We start from the raw sequence: 19,583 nt of genomic DNA, 5'->3' as shown, positions 1-19,583 counted from the left end.
ACGCACACACAAACACACACAGTGGCCAGAGACGGGATCCAGGAACCCAGAGTGCAGCACCTCTCACGAAAACTACCCTCACAACCTTCACACACAAAGCTCGCCTCACTAATTTAAAGTCACGGTCCCAGTGCGCTTTGCCGGTGCCTCCGCGGCAGCCAGCCATCCCGCCGGGCAATACAAACGCGAACTCTCTCACTCGCTCTCTTCAAGGAACACCTAAAGCCCTCGGCACGCCAGGCTGGCTCCCCGCCAGTCCCGAGCTGCCGCCGCCGCTGCCCCGGGGCCACTCACCGTGTCTGCAGTCGCAGTAGCCCCAGTCCACCTTGCCGTGGGCGTTCCCGTAGAAGCACCAGGGTCTGCCCGCGCCGTCCGGGCTCCGGCAGAAGTTGTGGCGCTGCCCTCGCAGCTGAGCCCAGTTCGCCGGGGGCGACCGTTCGAGGAAGGGTGGCACCTCTGCCCAGAGCAGACACGGGGCGCCGAAGTCCGTCACGTTGACCCAGGGCTCGCCCGCCGGGCAGTCCCCGGGGTGCGGCCCGGGCGTGCGCCCGGCATGGAGGGCGTGCAGGCGCTGGGCATGGAGCGCGGGCGGGGGGCGCGGGACGCGCGGGAGAGAGGGCGACGGAGGCGTTCTCTGTTGCCTCTGCTGGGTGGGAAGGTAGTAAGGGTGCGGGGGACCCGGAGGGAGCGAATGGCGATAACGGTGGTGGAGGGGATACCTGAGGACTAGATCAAAGCCGACCACTTCGGGGAGCGCCCCTAAAACCAGAGCCACCACGAAGCGGGCGAGCGTCATGGTGCCAGAGCAGCAGGGTTTGGTCCATGCTCCCCCGCTCCTCCGGTTCTGAAGGGGAGGAGAGGAGGGGGCGGAGGCGGGGCTGCAGCGTCCCTCGAATCCCCCACTCGAGTCCCCTCCCGCCCCCCGCGTGCCGACCGCCTTTCCCTCCCCACCTCGCCTCCCGCCACGGGTCCCGCGACGCGCCTCCGCTCCTGCCCCTCGGAAGCGACAGTGGACGGTGAAATTTTGAGCTCGCTGAGACCAGGCTAGTGCAGAAGACTCGCAAAGAGAAGGCGCGGACTCCGCCGGGAGTGGTGGGGCCTGAGCCCCAGGTAGCCAGCGGGGGCTAGAGCCCGGGAACTCTGCCCCCTGGCTGCGGGCGCGGGACGCGCAGTCTCGCCCCGGAGCCGGACCTCTCCGCTTGGCCCCTACCGGGCTCCCGGCTGTCGCCGTCCGGGCCAGACCAGCTGCTGGCACCGCCGCAGCCTCGCTATGCCGGAGCCAAGCCCGAGGGTGCCAATGCGGGGGAAGGTCTTGGCTGCCCCTGGCCGGCAAGCAACACTACCAGAGCCCCGCGTCTGGCGGCTCCCAAGCTTGGCACCAGTCCCTGTAGCCGTCTCTCCTCCACCCCCATGCCCCCATGCCCTTGTCTAGTTTTCCTGGTTTTGAAATCTTCAGAAGAGAAGTGTGGATGGATTTATCTACAACTCTCCCCTGACAAGTCCCAGTATAAACGTTAAAAGCACGAGGAATGTTGAAGACATTTTACTGAAGTGTGAGCTCCTCAAGGACAAGACCACGTTTGATTTAGCCTTATATCCCGGTGCTTAACACTATGCCCAACACTTATTAGACTCCAATAAACATTTGTTGAAATTAAATTCCTGAACTGACCCAGGGAAAGGAGCTTGAGCCTTTCTACTTCCTGCCTCCCACTTTCCACCGGGTGCCCTGGACAACACCAGTTGTTTGGTTATTACTGGGATTCAGTGAGGCCCTCTTAATACCAAATTTCCTTTCTAACCAGAGAAGACTTCATCCGTCCGGGTCTCCATCCTATCCAAAAGTCCATCCCTCTAACACCTGCCTCCTTTTTACAGGCCAAGGGACTTAAGCCTACACATTTGCCTCTCCAAAGTGGCCCCACTGCTGGCAATTTTGAAGCTGCAGTATTGGCTTGGCCTGACCTTAGTAGAGCCTTTCAACAGCCCCTCTCCCCCTCCCCAAAGAAGTTGGCTTGGAATTTTTTTTTTTTTTTTTTAATTACTGGAGCTGGATATTTTAGGATTTCTCCTTTCAGTTGTTCCTGACCATGCCACTGAAGTTAAACAAGGAACAGGAAGGCCAAAGAGATGGTAATATTTTACTTTCTGGTAACCATTTGCAGGACCATATTGCCCCATAATATAATGTACCTCGAAGAAAATGTGAGCATAACTTAAACATTTATTGTTAAAACCTAGGTTTCAATTAGAAACTGATTTAATTCCCCAACTTCGCTCAAATAATCCATTTTAACTTTCATGAATCATTTTATTGATTTTTTTCTCCACTACTATTTAACAAAATATTTGATTTCATTTCACAATGAATTGGGTAAAAAGAATCTTAGGAATCCCAGACTGTATTTGTCAAATCTTTATTCAAAATGTTTTCAGGGGCGCCTGGGCAGGTCAGTCTGTTAAGACTCTTGATTGCTGCTCAGGTCATGATCTCATGGTTCATGAAACTGAGCCCTGTGTCAGGCTCTGTGCTGACAGAATGGAGCCTGCTTGGGACTCTCCCTCTCCCTCTCCCTCTCTCTCTCTCTCTCCCCCTCCCACTGCTTGCTCTCTATCTCTCAAAATAAATAAATAAACAATTTTTAAAAAGATGTTGTTATCCAAGATGCTTTTATGCATTATTTTGGGCTTTTTTACTGATACTTTCCTGACTCCAAAAGCATAGTTAAAATGGTACTTGTGAAAGAGAGTGAAAGATGAAATAGCTCTCTGGAAGAGTTTGATTTACTTATTTAGGGTTCACCAATCACAGATTCTTGATATAATAGGGGACAATTCTAATAGGAGTTGTCCACCTGTTTCTCCACCTTCTGCCACCCGATTGGGCAGGGAAAGCTCATTGTGGGATTCTGGCTGGCCTGCTTAGATCCTGCCGCACTCCCTCACCTATATGGCTCCTCCACCAATTGTTTTCACACTTTGTGGGGGGTCTACTGGCAAACCTAGTTCTCACACATTTGTGTACCTTGAAGAGAGGGAAATAATGAAAGAGAAGAGAGTAAAAGGGAAGATTGTTGGAACTCAATTACAGAGAGGAGAGATGCTTGGGCAGGCTGGCCTCTCCTCCAGCCCCCTGTATGACTTAAGAGGAGCTTGAGATTTCCCAAGGCCTACTTACATTTAACAGATTATAAAGCTGACATGTACAAAGTGGACTTACCCACAGAAAATGCCACATCTGGATTTAATCATCTACATTTTAAAATATCTTTCCTACACAATAAACTGGCATTCAGGCAGTTGGACTGTGAATTTAGGGGCCTCCATTTGGGCTTTGTCCTCTATTTTACAGGCAAAATATGACCTAAACAGACCTGTGCTCTACATATTACTTCCCTCTTCTGCTAATATCTTCCTTTTCTCTCTTCTGTCATTCCTCTTTGCTGCTACCAACATGCAGATGTTTAGGATTTCCAATTCCCAATCCAATCCCTGAAATGCATTTCTTTCTCCCACCTCCACCAGAGCACAGTGTGTGTTTGTGGGGAGGAGGGGTGTTTGCAAGGAGAAATTCTCTCCTTCTGCCTGGATTAGGCACTACCTAGCCACAGCACCCTCCTCAGATTCTCATTACCTCTATCAAAGCCGAAGGAAAGGGGGAGGCAACTCCATCTGGTAACAACTACAAAAACCCCACTGCTGATATTTTTTTTTCCTGTCTTGCAATCCCTTCAGCAGAAACAAAGGAGCAACGAAAAGGAACTGACAGAAACAAGTATTTGACACCTTGCAGGCATTCCCCACCACAACACTTAGGAGGCCCCAGGAGGTCCCCATAATACCCCTTGTCAGTTCTGCCACCTCACTGATTTCAATCCCCAGAGCTCCACTACCCACAGCCTCAAGGCCTAAAACCTAGAAGAGTGAACAGGGGAGTCTGCCTGCTCATATCACAGCAGGAAGGGTGGGCAGTCTTGGGGGGTAGGGGTGGGATACATGTATATCTGCATATCTGTATTTCCTATGCCAACTATGTTTTATGTATGTAAACATTTGGTTTTATGGTTGTTTAGGAGATGATTTTACTGCACATATGTGATGGGTTGAAGAGCTCTTGTGTTGTTCTATTTGGAAATACAACCACTATGCATATTATTTTTACAGACTTCCAAAAACCAGTATACAAAATAACTTTTGGAAAAGTTCCACTTGCAATTTGGGTACTGCCTGTATTGGAAAAGCTAGGAGTTTTTGAACTTACAGCATAAAATCAGCATTTACTTGTACAATACCAAGTGCAAGAAATGTGTTAAAAGAACACTGAGCATTGCTCTTTCATATAAAAGGGGCATGGGGATCAAATATGAAAGCCTGTGTAGGAACTGTGGGAGATTTGAAATTATAAGACATTATCAGGCTTATCTTTTAAAAATATTTTATGTTTAGTAATCTCTACACCCAGCGTGGGGCTTGAACTCACAACCCCAAGATTAAGAGCCACATGCTCCACTGACTGAGCCAGCCAGGCACCCCAAAATTTTTATTTATTTTTTAATGTTTATTTATTTTGAGAGAGAGAGAGAGAGAGCCCGAGTGAAGCAGGGGCAGGGAGAGAGAAGAATCCCTTCATGCTATCAGTGCAAAGCCCAACTCGGGGCTTGATCTCACGAACCATGAGATCATGAGCTCAACTGAAATCAAGAGTTGTAAGCTTAACCAACTGAGCCATTCAGGCACCTCTGATTTATTTTTTAAAATTTATCTAACCTTGGTATAAAATTTATCTAACCTTGGTATAAAAACCCTATATGGAAACTAATTCTATGGATTCATTTTCAGGACTACTCAAATAATACACACTAGTAGATAAGGAATATATCTATATATATATATACACACACACACACACACACACACACACACATATATATAGCATGAATTTCATATATATCTCAAAAAAATAGTTCCTTCAGCCTTGGAATCAAACTGATGCTCAGTCTGGCTCTAGCTCTAACTGTAGGATCTTAGATGAGTTCCCTTACTTCCCTAAGCCAAAGGCTTGACAAAAGGGACAGTAATGGTACTTGCATGATAAATCCCTGTGTGGAATAATTGAGATAATGCACATAAACTGTTGAACACAGTACTCAATAAATGCCAACTATAGTATGGTAGTATATTATCAGTAACTGCCTTTGAATTCTTAACCCCTCAAATTTAGCCACCCCATGAAAACCTGTGAACAAAGCAGGAAAATTTGTTCAGAGTTCCCGTCCCACCAAGCTTATGTCTCTTAGTATACCTCAGTAATTCCTCTCTTGGATCAGGGACAATCACGAGGCTGCTCTAAGCTCCACTCACTTGAGAGTTTGTCCTCTCAGAGGTCTCTCTACCTCTCAACAAGTTTGTTCCCCAAAAGTCAATGAAACACTAAGTATTTTGGGTTAAAACACTTTTCCTGAGGAGTTTGCCAAAGTACGAGTGATTTTCAATTCCTCAGTTGCAAGTGGGAATAAACAGATTGGAAGAAAAGCAACACTAGAACTGCTCGTGAGTGATCTGGGAATCACAAAACCCAGTGCTGAAAAAGACTTAGAGCTCCAATTTTCTGTCAACTGCAGAAATCTTTGCCCAAAACCTCCTGATGAGTGGACTTCCAGCTATTTCTTGAAAACTACTGATGGGGCAAATTCTTACTTGGGAGCCAGCATACTCCATCTGTAGAAAGTCCAAATTGTTGGAAAAATCTCTGCTATTGAGCCAGAAACCTACTTTACCTAGCTGTGATTCTGTTTGTTCTCCTACTGATTTAGTATTAGACCTGGGTTCAAGTCCCTATTAAGTTTTTTGTTTCTTGGCCTCCAGGGGGCACTAAAGACTCTCCCCCACTTCTCTTAAAGGACCTTCAAGGTAGAGATTTGCTGAAGGGGCAGATCCAAGAATAGTAATTAGTATACACTACTAGAGTCCTATCATCATTTAAGATGTAAATACGTCTGTATTCACATAAATAATCAATGCCCTATTTTCCTTCCTTATGCTTAGTGATTTTCCTCACTTCATCTTTGGATTCTTAACCATAATGTTGAGATTTGATTAAGGGTTGAGGTTGAAAGGGAGAGACCGAAACTGGTTACCTGTTTGGCCTAGCTACTAGGAAAATATTTTGGGGTTTGGGGTCAAACCCCAGCTAATTGTAAAGAGCCTGCATTTGCCTGGTTTGTCCTCAATGCAAAAATGTCCTCTGGGGAATGAACTGCCTGAGGCAATGCATGTGGGTAGGGGTGGAGATAGGATAAAGGGATCCTGGCTTCTAGTCATCCATCATTCACTACTAACCTTTCTAAATACAGTTTGCTTCTCTGTGATATAGAAAGAACAATTCCATTTAACAAAGTTGTGAGAATTAGAAACAGTTTGTTAAGTGCTGGACAATGAGCAAATGACTAACATTTGAGTGTGTGAAGACAATTATCAGGACCCTCCTCTTTCTTCTAGCAGCCAAAATGGTAGGCAATAAACAGTCACTGAACAAATGAGACCTTCAGATAAAATGCAAATGAGCTTATAAATTTTTTTATAATATGGTAGCATGGTGACTACAAGAGAGATCACAAACCAGCAGCCAGCAAGATGGATGTGCCATCCAGATATATTTTATTTGGTACAGAATCATTTTTAAATTAATTTCCATGCATTTTAAAAATCAGTTGTTTGGGGTGCCTGGGTGGCTCAGTCGGTTAAGTGTCCGACTGCGGCTCAGGTCATGATCTTGCGGTCCGTGAGTTCGAGCCCCGCGTCGGGCTCTGTGCTGACAGCTCAGAGCCTGGAGCCTGTTTCAGATTCTGTGTCTCCCTCTCTCTCTGGCCCTCCCCCGTTCAAGCTCTGTCTCTCTCTGTCTCAAAAATAAATAAACGTGGGGCGCCTGGGTGGCTCAGTCGGTTAAGCGGCCGACTAAGGCTCAGGTCATGATCTTGCGGTCCGTGCGTTCGAGCCCCGCTTCCGGCTCTGTGCTGACAGCTCAGAGCCTGGAGCCTGTTTCAGATTCTGTGTCTCCCTCTCTCTGACCCTCCCCTGTTCATGCTCTGTCTCTCTCTGTCTCAAAAATAAATAAACGTTAAAAAAATTTTTTTTTAATAAATAAATAAATAAATAAATAAATAAACAAACGTTAAAATGTTTAAAAATCAGTCGTTTATCCATAAAATTATGGATCACCAGCTTCCCTAGTGTATCTGTTAGAATGCTTTGGACTTCAAGTAAAAGAAACCTCAAATCCAACTGCCATAAAAGAAGGCATTTTAACAGATTTTATGACATCTTACAATAGGAAATACCAATTTCTCCAGGGTTGATGGCTTCAGTGCCTTACTGTGTCCTTGAAGCCCTAGGCTCTTTATCTCTCTGCTTGTTCATCTTTGTGTTGGCTGCATCTTAAACTCTCAACAAATAACAAGATGTTACAACTAGATAGAGAGAGAAAAGGCTTGTTCTTTCTGTGCCTCTTTTCTTGAAGCAAAGAAATCTTTCCCAGAAGCTTCCTAAGAGATTTCTCCTCACACTCTTTTTATTACTAGATCACATGCCCATTCTTGAGCTGGCAGATAAGATAGACTTACTGTGATTAGCCTGGTCGAATTATCTGGAGTGTAATGGGTGCTTGGGAAGAGACTGAGCTATATATACTATACCTTGAAAAATGAAAAGATCTAGCAACATGGCAACCTAAATTCCCACAATTCCCAACAAATATCTATAGCTGTCTCCATCCTTAGGCCTTGGGAACAGTCTTCAGTTTGTCATGGCCACGACCTGCCCGGATTTTCTAAGCATTTATGTTTATTACATTTAGTTTATACTTTGTTATTTGGCAGAAATTTCATGCTATAAACTATGATGTTTCACAGGCATTTCAGCTGACAGATTCTGGTGACTAATGAATGGGCAATTGTTCAGTATCTATAGCAAGGTAACACATTTTTTGTCCCATAACTTAGCAGCTTAAAAACAATAAGCATTTATTATTATCTCGCAGAGTTTCTGAAAATCAGGAATCTGAGATTGGGTAAGCAGGTTGGTTCTGGTTCAAGGTCTCTCATGAAGTTACAGGCAAGATGTGGATGGGACTATAATCATCTGAAGGCTTACTAGCCTAGAGGATTGGCTTCCAAGCTCACTCATGAAACTGTTGGCTGAAGGCCTCAGTTCCTTACATATGAACTTCTCCATAGGGCCACTCACAACATGGCACTGGCTTACCCTAGTGCCAGTGACCCAAGAGAGCAAGAAAATGACCAAGACAGAGGCTGCAAAGACTTTTATGATCTAATCTCAGAAATGACACATATTCTATCGTTCACGTAGTAAACTAACCCCAGTACAGTGCAGGAGGCAACTACACAAGAGTGTGAATTCTGGGAGGTGGGGTCATTGGGTATCATCTCTAAGGCTGGTTACCATAGTTATATTCTGCCAATTGCTCTAACAGAAAATTTAAACCGATACTGTATTTGTAGGGTGGCTCTATGTATTTTACAAGTACTAAATATCTTAGGGAGTGCATTGTCGATTAAACAAATGTTTTACATAAAATACAGGGTCAGCTGCAAACAAAAGTGTCTGAATTTCCCCACAATTGCATCTCCCATGCTACTTTATGAGCAGATTCATTCTCGTTCCTCGTCTGGTTGCAAGAAAATGAAAGATTTTATCAATGAGTTCAAGTATCCAGCCTCCTAGTAAAAAGACTCCCAAGTGTACTAGCTACCTGATAAGACTACCTGTGTCAACCAGTCTGGAGTTATTAACATTTTAATGGGACAAAAGAATGCATGGAATGGACAAAGGAATTATGGGATTTCAGATATCCCTGAACTAAGTCCAGGAGAGCAGTAATTTGGATAAGGAAGATGCCTTTTGAAACTGTGTCATTTGTAAGACTGTCCATATTAGAATACATACAAAGAAACATAAAGCAAAACACAAATAGCCATGGTTTAATTTGATGAGAAGGCTATAATCCTTTTCAGTTAAATTGTATTCACTATCTATAAAACAAACAAATCCCAGCTTTTGTAATGCAATAAAGTTTCTTGTTCAAGAAATTAAGCTACATGGGGGTACCTGGGTGGCTCAGTTGGTTAAGCGTCCGATTTCGGCTCAGGTCATGATCTCACAGTCTGTGAGTTCGAGCCCCGCATCAGGCCCTGTGCTGACAGCTTGGAGCCTGGAGCCTGCTTCTGATTCTGTGTCTCCCTCTTTCTCTGCCCCTCCCCCGCTTATGCTCTGTCTCTCTCACTCTCAAAAATGAATAAATGTTAAAAAAAAATTTTTTTTTTAAGAAATTAAGCTACACGCATTTCTGTTGTTTTCTATACACCCTCATCTGAACAAAAAACTCAAGGCATCAATAGGCCTATATTTATGCATAATGCTGCTGTAACAACTAGAAACAAAATTTGCTGGTAGAGCTGAAACTGAAATCAGAAAGAATTTTTTTCTCTCTCCTTTCATAAAACAGTTATATTGTGAAGGACACATGCCTTCATTTTTGTACTGAAAGATAGATACAGTTTTGAAACAGAGACTCATTGGCAGTATTTATAGCTAAGTTATGTAATAAAACCAACTCAGGGCATTAAAAATATGACGTTACTCCAGACTCGTCTTTATTTTTAGAAGGCTTAGAAACTTCTACCCAGTGTAGAAAGGCTCTACATATGACTCAATGTTCTTTGCTATCAAATGGTCATTAGAAAGATGAAATGTGGCCCGTCAGTCAACACGCAAAACAATACTTGGCACGTAGCATCACTTATGTTGGAGCTCACAGCTGAGTCTAAGCAGAGACAACTTTATGAAGATCTAAGATCCTAAAATAAGAAATATTAACTAGGAAGGTTTTGTTCTGTGATAGAATGGCTGTTAATGCAATGCGTATGTCTTGTGGAATGCCTGTCTTCAGAAATATTTTAAGTAAATTATTTCAAAAAATCAAAAATAACTTTGAATGATGTTAACCTTTGGAACATAACTAGCTCAACAGGGCATATAATGATTAAAGCAGAAGGAGGAAACCTTCCAGAAACAGACCTTTTGAAGTGAAGAGTTTAAAATGTTTAAACATTGAAAACCAACAAAAAAACCTGCACAATAACATCAGTTTTAAGATAAACAATGCCATGATTTTCAGTTTTTATCATAATATGTAATAGTTTTTGAAAGCTATGATTTTGTACCTTATAGTTTTCTATAGTCTTTTTATTCTCAAAAGGTGTTTGATAAAGATTCAGAAAGAGAGCACAAAGAGTAAAAAATACCTTTAATGTACACTCATTTAGTAACATCCGATCAATCACTTAAAGATATATTGACTGCTTCATAATGAAGGATAATTCTTCTCCAGTGGTTCGATGACTTTGTGTTGGTTGTAAGTAGGACCTTGAGTGAGGTATTAGATATTATTCATTTCTGGATCTTCACTATCTAGTACAAGCTTCTCAATAAATATTGTCCACTGACTACCTCCAGGCTCCTACCTAGTTCTCTTAGTGGTCAATGGCTTACCTTTGTGATATGGCTGGTTGGAGTTAAATATATGAAAAACAGTGGAATGCAGAGGGTTTTGTGGTTTTTTCCCCCCACAAATTTGATGATTTTTATGAGAAATGTTAATAAAAACAAAGAAAATTTACTTTGTTTAGAATATTTTATTTTGCTACAAATATGCATTTTCCTGTTACATTTTAACTCCCTCACAAGATGAAATGGAACAATAATTCTAGAGGGATTATAATCTATACAATTTAAAATTGTCTGGAGGGGCACCTGGGTGGCTCAGTCAGTTCAGCATTGCACTCTTCATTTTTGCTCAGGTCATCATCTCACATTTATGAGATAAGGTCCCACATCAGGCTCTGCGCTGGCAGTGCAGGGCCTGCTTGGGATTCTCTCTCCCCACTCTGTGCCCCTCCCCCACTCTTTCTCTCGCTCAAAACAAATAAATAACCATTAAAAAAATAAAATAAAATTGTCTGGAGATGCATTTGGGGCAACTTCAACACTTTTTTAAAAAGTGCTTTTTGTGAGGAGAATAAGTCATACAAATGGAAAATCATCAGGGAACTTATATAATCACAATGCGTTTCTCTTTTATGAATGTAGAGAATTCTGAGATTTCACTATTTTTATTTTTGTTTTTATTATTCTTTTTAATATTTACTTATTCTTGAGGGAGAGAGACAGAGTGCAAGCAAGGGAGAGGCAGAGAGAGGGAGACACAGAATCTGAAACAAGCTCCAGGCTCCAAGCTGTCAGCACAGAGCCCAACATGGGGCTTGAACTCATGAGCCATGAGATCATGACCTGAACCAAAGTCAGATGCCTAACCAACTGAGCCACCCAGGCACCTCAAGATTTCACTGTCTTTATACAGCTTCACTATAGCCCACTGTAGCTCATGAAGCTGCGAGATTGTAAACAGTCTTACAAATAATTTTGAATGAAAAGTAAATTATTATGTTTAAATCAGCAAAAATGAACAAATGCTATGTTCAGGAAAAACAAATAAATCAATCCAAGATTTTTGGAAGTTATAAAGTTGAAAAAAGATGTTATTAACAACATTGCTATACTTAAAAAAGAAAGAAATGGCATTAATAATGGAAAACCTCTCATTCTACCTCTCAAAGGAAAACCCTCATTCTCTACACTTGATTATTCATAAACCTAGGTAACTTTAAAGGGGTTGAGAATTTTTATGGTTGCTTGCTTTTTATTTGCCAGTAATGGAGCCATGACTTTTCTCTTTTTGTTTACCTCCTTATCTACCATGATGTGCTCTAAACTGAACAATGTTGCAAATGCCAAATCAAACTTCAGACAACCTAACACAGGAGCAAACTATAAGAAAGAGTTATAAATAATAAACCTGATATGTAAATATCAGATTTTAAAATACATCTTTATTTTTTCTGATTTGTCAGCTAGTTGAACTCTAGCTCATTTTCAAAGCTTACTTTAGCAGCGTAAAACATTTTTTTTTAATTAAAAAAAATTATTTTTTACATTTATTTACTGTCGAGAGACAGAGTGAGACAAAGCACAAGCGGGGGAGGGACAGAGAAAGAAGGAGACACAGAATCTGAAGCAGGCTTCAGGCTCCAAGCAAGCATTCAGCACAGAGCCCGATGCGGGGCTAGAACCCATGAACCATGATATCATGGTCTGAGCCTAAGTCGGTCACTTAACCAACTGAGCCACTCAGGCACCCCAGCAGCATAAAATTTATAACAGGGTAAGAGTCAAAGTACTATCTTGACAATTTAGGCAATAATAAGGGTTGATATTTATTGAACACATTCTGTTCAAGTTCCTGCACTAACCACATTATCAATCATTTATTTTATATATATTAACGCTTTCCATATTCTGTAATATAGCTGTTATTATCCTACTGAAAAAAGAAAAGAAAAGAAAATGGAGGCATAGAGGGTTTCATCACCTTGCCCAAATCTACACAGGCACTAAGTGACTAGCATGAGATGCCTTGGCAGGCCTGTAACCACTACATTATAGAACAGAAAATAAGTTTTATTTTTAAGTGACTTCTCCTAATTGTTATCTTCAACTATAAGTTTCAGTACATACATTCAATTCACCATTTCGCAAAGGCAAAGATCCTGGTAGACCTCACTAACCTGCGAAGCTGTGTAAAGCTGACAGAGACAATGAGGCTCTAGTGACTGCAGCTATGCAGCCATACAACTCAGAAAAGCAGATCTGAGGGACTTGAATTCTTCGGGCCTAGTGACTGAGTTTATCAGGCAGGTTTCCACACTTGAGCACCAGCTGAATATATATACGGTATATGGCCTGTTGAAAAGAGGGACCACTACCTGCCACTGAGCTGAACACCTGACCTGGTTATGATTTTTATCACATAGTTCCAATGGCTAGTTCTAATGGCAGAAGTTGGCACTTATCAACGCAGCCTCTGGCCTCAGGATAGCTTGGGTTCAAATTCATCTCAGCAGCCTGATATCAATTTGATCATTTGGGCAAGTTACATAACCTCTCTAAGTGTCCTAAAATTATTATGAGAATTAAGTGGGATAATTTTTGTACAGCACTTACTTGGGACCTGGCTTTTTTGTTTGTTTGTTTGTTTGTTTGTTTGTTTGTTTCAGGGGGGATCAAACAGTATTAATTAAAGAGAAATTGAGGAGGGTTTAGTTCATAAATTATTATTATTGAAAATAATAAATGGCTAATTTGAAAACTGCTGGCCACTAACAGAAACACTTTCAAAGAAATTCTGCATTTATTATGCCATATTATGCAATGCAGTTATTAAGGGTTAAGCTGTTCACCCGGACTCTGCTTCTTACTACTCAAGTGGCATCAGGCAAGTTGCTTACTTGTAACTTTTAGCTTGGTTTACTCATGTATAAAATGAGGATAATTCTAATACCTATCTCAGAGATGATCATTGTTTGATGATTAAATAAACTAACACAATAACAACATGGTACCTGGCATATAGTAAGTTCTGGATAAATGATGGCTACTGGCATTATTTACTATTATTATTATTATTATTATTATTATTATTATTATTAGAAAAACAAGTACAGAATAAGAAATCTCAAGTTCTGGTGAGGGGAGATGAAAAGAATATTGGCTTTTCTTTACCACTTTTAACTGAATATGGCCACTCACTAGGTCACTAGGCTGTCTTTTAAGAAAGGGGCAGGAGATGTTCTGGATGTGGTTTATGAAACCACAAGTTCACTAACAAACTTGGCCTGCTTAGGAGCTGGGTAAACACTAGGTTCTCTGGTCTCAACTCATTGATATGCTCATTAAGAGCAAGCATAACAATTTTCCGCCAAAGGAAAATATTGATCCATTAACATAAATGTTACCTGAAAGAGCTCCAATCTATCTGTGCTTACTTTCTTGTTAAGAAAGGAAAAACAAAGATTGCTTGTTTCTGAACATTTTAAGATACTCACTCTAGGCTTCTGCATGAATTCCTGGGTATTAACACCAAAGGAATTAAACTCCCTTTGCTCAACCCTGGATGGATAACGCTTTCAATGCTTCCTTGCAGGGTATAGTTAGCTGCAAACTATTTTATTCCACCCCCCCCCCCCTTCCTGGGCCTCCTTCATCACAAACACTCTTTGAAAAGCATCTCTATCCTAGTTTCTACTAGTTAACTTTATCAATGGAAGAAGGGAGTGTTACAATTAATGTGACCATTGATAAGCTGAATTACTAATTTTTTCCTAACATTAGTAATTAAAATTGTTCTTTGTATTGTCACCATTCCATCTAAATAAGGGGATACTATGCTGTCTGGTGGACAGCACATAGATTGATGACCAATGGTCATTATGTCCAATTCTATGCAGCCATGTGACAGCTCAGATCTTTGCTAGCTCCTCTCTGAGTTACAACTGTGGTAACAACATCACCTCAGAGTGATATTGTGCAGAGACATGAAAAGTGCTGCGTGGACTATTTCATTGGCACTCTACAGATGGTATGTCTTATGCTCCACTTTTTTTCACCTTTGTAAATTTTGGGGTTTCTTTTTTAATGTTTAATTATTTTTGAGAGAGAGACAGAGCATGAGTAGGGGAGAGGCAAAGAGAGAAGGAGACACAGAATCTGAAGCAGGCTCCAGGCTCTGAGCTCCAGCTCCCTGACGCAGGGCTCAAACCCAAGGACCGTGAGATCATGACCTGAGACGAAGTCTGATGCTTAACCAACTAAGCCACCCAGGCACCCCCATTTTTTCCCCTTTGTATAAGCTCAATGTTTGCTCAATATTATTAGAAGTCTCATGGTTTTTTCCCTACCAAATCACGTGTTAAGAAACATTTTCATAAACAGTTCTGGAAAAGTCGTTTGAAGCCCCTTGAGAACACACTAAGTTAAAAACAAACAAACAAAACCAAAAAACAAAAACAAAAACAAAAACCCCTCACCCAGTGTGTTTTTGGAGTTCTGAAGTTTAGTAAATACTATGTACTTAACTAAAATCTTAGATTCTTTGGGAAAGAAATGAACTTTGTCTTTTAGATTGCTAGACAAAGGAATTAAAAATTTTTTAATGCTTATTTATTTATTTTGAGAGAGAGCATGAGCAGGAGAGGGGCAGAGAGAGAGGGAGAGAGAGAATCCCAAGCAGGCACCACACTGTCAGTGCAGAGCCTGACACAGGGTTCAAGCTCACGAACCTGAGAACTGAGCTGAGACCAGATCAGGTCTGACATTTAACCGACAGAGCCACCCAGATACCCCTGGACAAAAGAATTTAGACCAAATTAAAATGTTACAAAGCCTTTGAAACATAAAACAAATAAAGTATTTGTAAGTGGTAAGTTCTATGAAGAAAAAAGAAAAGTTTAAAGGGACAGATAGTGACTTGGTGCGGGGGCGGGGAGGTTTGATGATGAGTGTTTTAGGTAAGGAATGGAAAGACCTATCTGTGGAGGTGATATTTGATTGAAGTCTAAGACAGGAAGAGCTGGCCTTGTGAAGACCCATGCAAGGGCATTCTTAGAAGAGGGAGCAGCAAGTGTAAGAGGCCTGAAATAGCAATGAACTTGATGAATTTAGTCCTCTAAGGACTAAATTATGCATTGGTACTTTTTTTGCTTCCCACACAAGAATTTTACATTTTTAAAAAATTTGTTAAAAATATAAAACAGGCCATTGAATTTTATATTAGGTAGTGTGCGTGTGTATGTTTGTGTATATATATATGTGTGTGTGTGTGTGTGTATATACACAGAATGAATATTGTATACATGAATACAATGAATATATACATATGTATGTATATGTATACATGTGTGTGTGTGTGTGTGTGTGTGTGTGTGTGTATATACACACATACACACAATGAAGAAATCAGTGGTTCATCATCTCCATTTCCCTCTGGATTTCAAGTACTAACTGTGGCAAGTACAACATCATAGTTGGGGTGGATCACTGGGATTCCTAACCTACTGGCAAGAACAGCAGTGAGGGTTTTGTTTTTTTTTTCTGGGGCACAAATCTCTAAATCGAACTTTACTGACATTGGGTGTTACCCAGGTTTTAGCTCTTATTTTCATTGTTACATGGGCTCTATACCCCAGCTACCCTCTTTTCTCCACATCAGCATAGAATAATGCTAGTTTAAGGGACTTTGGCCTTTTCTGATTCTTCCCCGAGCCATAGCTGTCCTCTACTTTAATTTTCCCTTTAAATTCTTTGTGATTAAAAGAAACTGTTTCTGTGTGGCCTACCATGATGACTTTGTCTTAGACATTTTGTCCTTTGTTTACTTTCTTTGGCTATGCTATGTTTTTACTGTTGCTGTTTTTGTTGATTTTGTCCTTCAAATTCATCAAGTTCATTGCTATTTCAGGCCTCTTACCCTTGATGCTCCCTCTTCTAAGAATGCCCTTGCATGGGTCTTCACAGGGTCAACTCTTCATATCTTAGACCTCAATCAAATATCACCTCCACAGATAGGTCTCTCCATTCCTTACCTAAAACACCCATCATCAAACCTCCCCCAAGTCACTCTCTGTCCCTTTAGACTTTTCTATTTTCTTCATAGTACTTACCACTATCTGAAATAATGTTTGCCTTTTACTATGTTTAATATCTGACTCCACACTCTGGATGGTAAGCTCCATTAGGGCAGGGATCTTGTCACTTTTGCTCTTTACAGAATCTCTGTTGTTTGGTACAAGGGCCATAGATATTTCACAAATGTTTCTCAAAGGAATAAATGAATGAATGAATCAATAACTGTCTTCTACCTCTTCTCTTTCTATCTTGGTCTTACCAATTAGTCAAAGTCCATTTTTCCCCCTATAAATATCCTTCCAGAGGATTCTAGCACACAATGTTGATTGAAACAGTGGCTATCATTTAAAAAAAAATTTTGTTAATGTTTATTTTTGACAGAGAGAGAGAGAGAGACAGACAGAGCATGAGTGGGGGAGGGGTAGAGAGAGAGAGAGAGAGAGAGAGAGTATCTGAAACAGGCTCCAAGCTGTCAGTACAGAGCCTGATGTGGGGCTTGAACTCATGGACAGCAAGATCATGACCTGAGCTGAAGTCAGATGCTCAACCGACTGAGCCACCCAGGCGCCCCTCTCATTTTTAAGAGTACTAGATTACCTGTTAGAAATCCTTACCACTCTGCCCCAAGTTTTAGTTGCTGGTCAACTCTGACCCAAATGACCCCCTTGGTTTAGGTTGGAACCAATCAGTTATGATCCCCATCAGTTCTCAGAGACTATTCAGCAAGTATGTAATCCTTCAAGGCATTTTGCCCCACAATGTAGCTCAGAACTCTCAAGAGTGCCACCAGCCTATTCTAGACAAGTGACTCTGAAGAACAAGAGCAGTATAATTAATCTCTAACTTTGTTTGTTTTTTAAGTAATCTCTACACCCAACGGGAGGCTTGAACTCACAACCCTGAGATCAAGAGTCACATGCTTTACCAACTGAGGCAGCCAGACTCCCCTAATCTCTAACTTTTCAACCAGCCTGCTCAAGACAGTGAGGAACCCCATCCAGGCCCATTCTAGTCTTGGCTATCAACAGGCATCAAACCAAGTATGTAAAATAGGTAAATTAGAAAAAAACAAACAAACCTCTATACTTCTTGCTTTTCCACATTCTTCACTTTGGGTACCCTCTGGATCCCAGGCTTGCTTTCTTAGGTCTGGTGCTTTCCTGCTATTTAGAAGGTAGCTTCAGTACAACCATTAGGCTATAAGCTTTCCTCTCGGGCAATTCCCTAAGCACTTTTTGATGAACAATATCAAACGCTTAGTGTTTGCAAGTGGTTAATTTGATAAATTCCTTCGTGCTAGACTAAAAGAACCCTCAGGGCCTCTTCTCCATTTCCAACAGTCTTAATTGTAGCTTTTTAAGATAACCATCCACTTTGGTATGTCACCCAAAGGAATGAGAAAAGAGGTTAAAATTCTAGACCAGGTAAGAGGTGAAGGCGAAAAACAGGTTGAGACAGCTACTTCTGATGAGTAGCTTGTTGAGTAGCTCAAATTCTTCTGGGTATATAGCCAACAACTTTCACAGGTTTCCAGAACTTCAAGAAGAATCGACTCGAACATGTTCTTTGGGGGAAAAAATAAAGTTATCCACTTAATGCTTTTGATTTTTATGGTGATTTCTAAACATCTTTACTCCCAATTGTTCTCTCCTAATTTCTTCAGCATTTTTCCCCCTGAATGCTTTTGTTGTCTCTTCCCACGCCCATTTCAGTGATATTTTTTCTACGCAGATTACTCAGCCTGAAATTGTTCTCCCTCTGCACCGTCTGTATTTTCTCCTTTCACATAAATGCCCTTCATTTATAAAAATCCCTCTTTTGAAATCTGTTACTTGTATATTGGACACACCAGCTCTGAAATTTTCCCCTCAGGAATGAAATAAAGAGAAATACAGGAAGAATAAAGATGAAAGAAGCATTGGATCTGTTTCTCATCTTCCTCTATGGAACTAAGGGAAAGGCAGAAACAGAAACCAGGCCCTCCCACTCTATGAAAAACCTACTAACCTTTCCTCATCCCTCTTGATGGACTGGAACCTTAATTATCTGCCTCAGGTCATTAGACTATTAAAGAAATAATTTGCCTTTTATTTATGCTCTACTCTATTAATATTAACATTACTGATATTGATCGTAATAAAGAAAAATAATGAAATCGCCTATATTCTTCGCCATTTACTTTCTTTAATCTGGTCATCATTTTTGCTATCATAAAAACAGCGTAGTATAAAAATCAACAACATTAAAATAAGAAAACTATTGCCTCTTTTAGTTAGGCATGCAATGAATATTTTCACATATTAACATATTAATAAAACTATTTCCTACAACATAACTTTTCACATAAACTTAAAATGAAATTTCTAAGTTCAGCTTTTTTTGACTGAGACAAAACCACTTTGAGATTTAAATTATAAAATATGTGTGGTGTGATTGTGAGATGTTATCTCAACTTTTCTAGAAAGCATGAAAAATGCAGCTGCATTTTTACCACAGTGACATTACAATTACTTGGTCTGCTGAAATTACAATCAAGAGGAGCCTTTTGTCTCTGTCTATAAACAGCTCTGTAGGACAGCAGTGTATTTCTTCAAGCTATTGAGGATGGGCTTGTTACTAAAGAGATTTAGGTTGCTATCTAGTGAGGCTTAGTTAGTGTGATAATGAGGGCACAAGGGAATTTTCAAAAACCAGTTGGTTTTAAATAGACAGTGGGAATTTAGCTGGGAAGAGGCATAGACTGCAAACATCAAAAGACAAGAGGTGTGTTTTAATAGCACAGTGGCCAAAGGTAGTAGTAAGTGAATAATGAACACCCATGTGAACGAATTCAATGCAGAGTGCCAAAACAGTACTCAAATTTCTCCATTTAATTAAGGTGTCAAATACAAAGATAAGAACTCACTTGTTTTTTAGAAAAATACTGACTATAAATACATTAATCAGTAAATTTTAGTGGAGAAATCATATAAGCACTATTCTGGCCAACA

At 40.9% G+C, this 19,583-nt stretch overlaps 1 protein-coding gene across 2 annotated transcripts in view; it reads right to left on the bottom strand.

Annotated features, from left to right (window-relative positions):
- Positions 1 to 1,185, bottom strand: part of PRSS12 (serine protease 12) — a 77,191-nt gene extending 76,006 nt beyond the window's left edge. Inside the window, exons 1-2 of one of the 2 annotated variants that reach the window (XM_045469044.1) lie at positions 952 to 1,185; positions 295 to 844 (exon numbers count right to left, since the gene is read on the bottom strand). In XM_045469044.1, the coding sequence (XP_045325000.1) occupies positions 295 to 796 (502 nt within the window). In that variant the 5' untranslated portion in view covers positions 797 to 844; positions 952 to 1,185. The remainder of the gene's footprint in view (positions 1 to 294; positions 845 to 951) is intronic. The other variant, XM_045469036.1, reaches the window with a different exon arrangement.
- Between the last annotated feature and the right edge of the window lie 18,398 nt (positions 1,186 to 19,583).

Source organism: Leopardus geoffroyi, chromosome B1 (genome assembly GCF_018350155.1).
Source record: "Leopardus geoffroyi isolate Oge1 chromosome B1, O.geoffroyi_Oge1_pat1.0, whole genome shotgun sequence".
In the NCBI taxonomy this organism is placed as follows: Eukaryota; Metazoa; Chordata; class Mammalia; order Carnivora; family Felidae; genus Leopardus; species Leopardus geoffroyi.
This window is presented reverse-complemented; position numbering and strand designations above follow the sequence as displayed.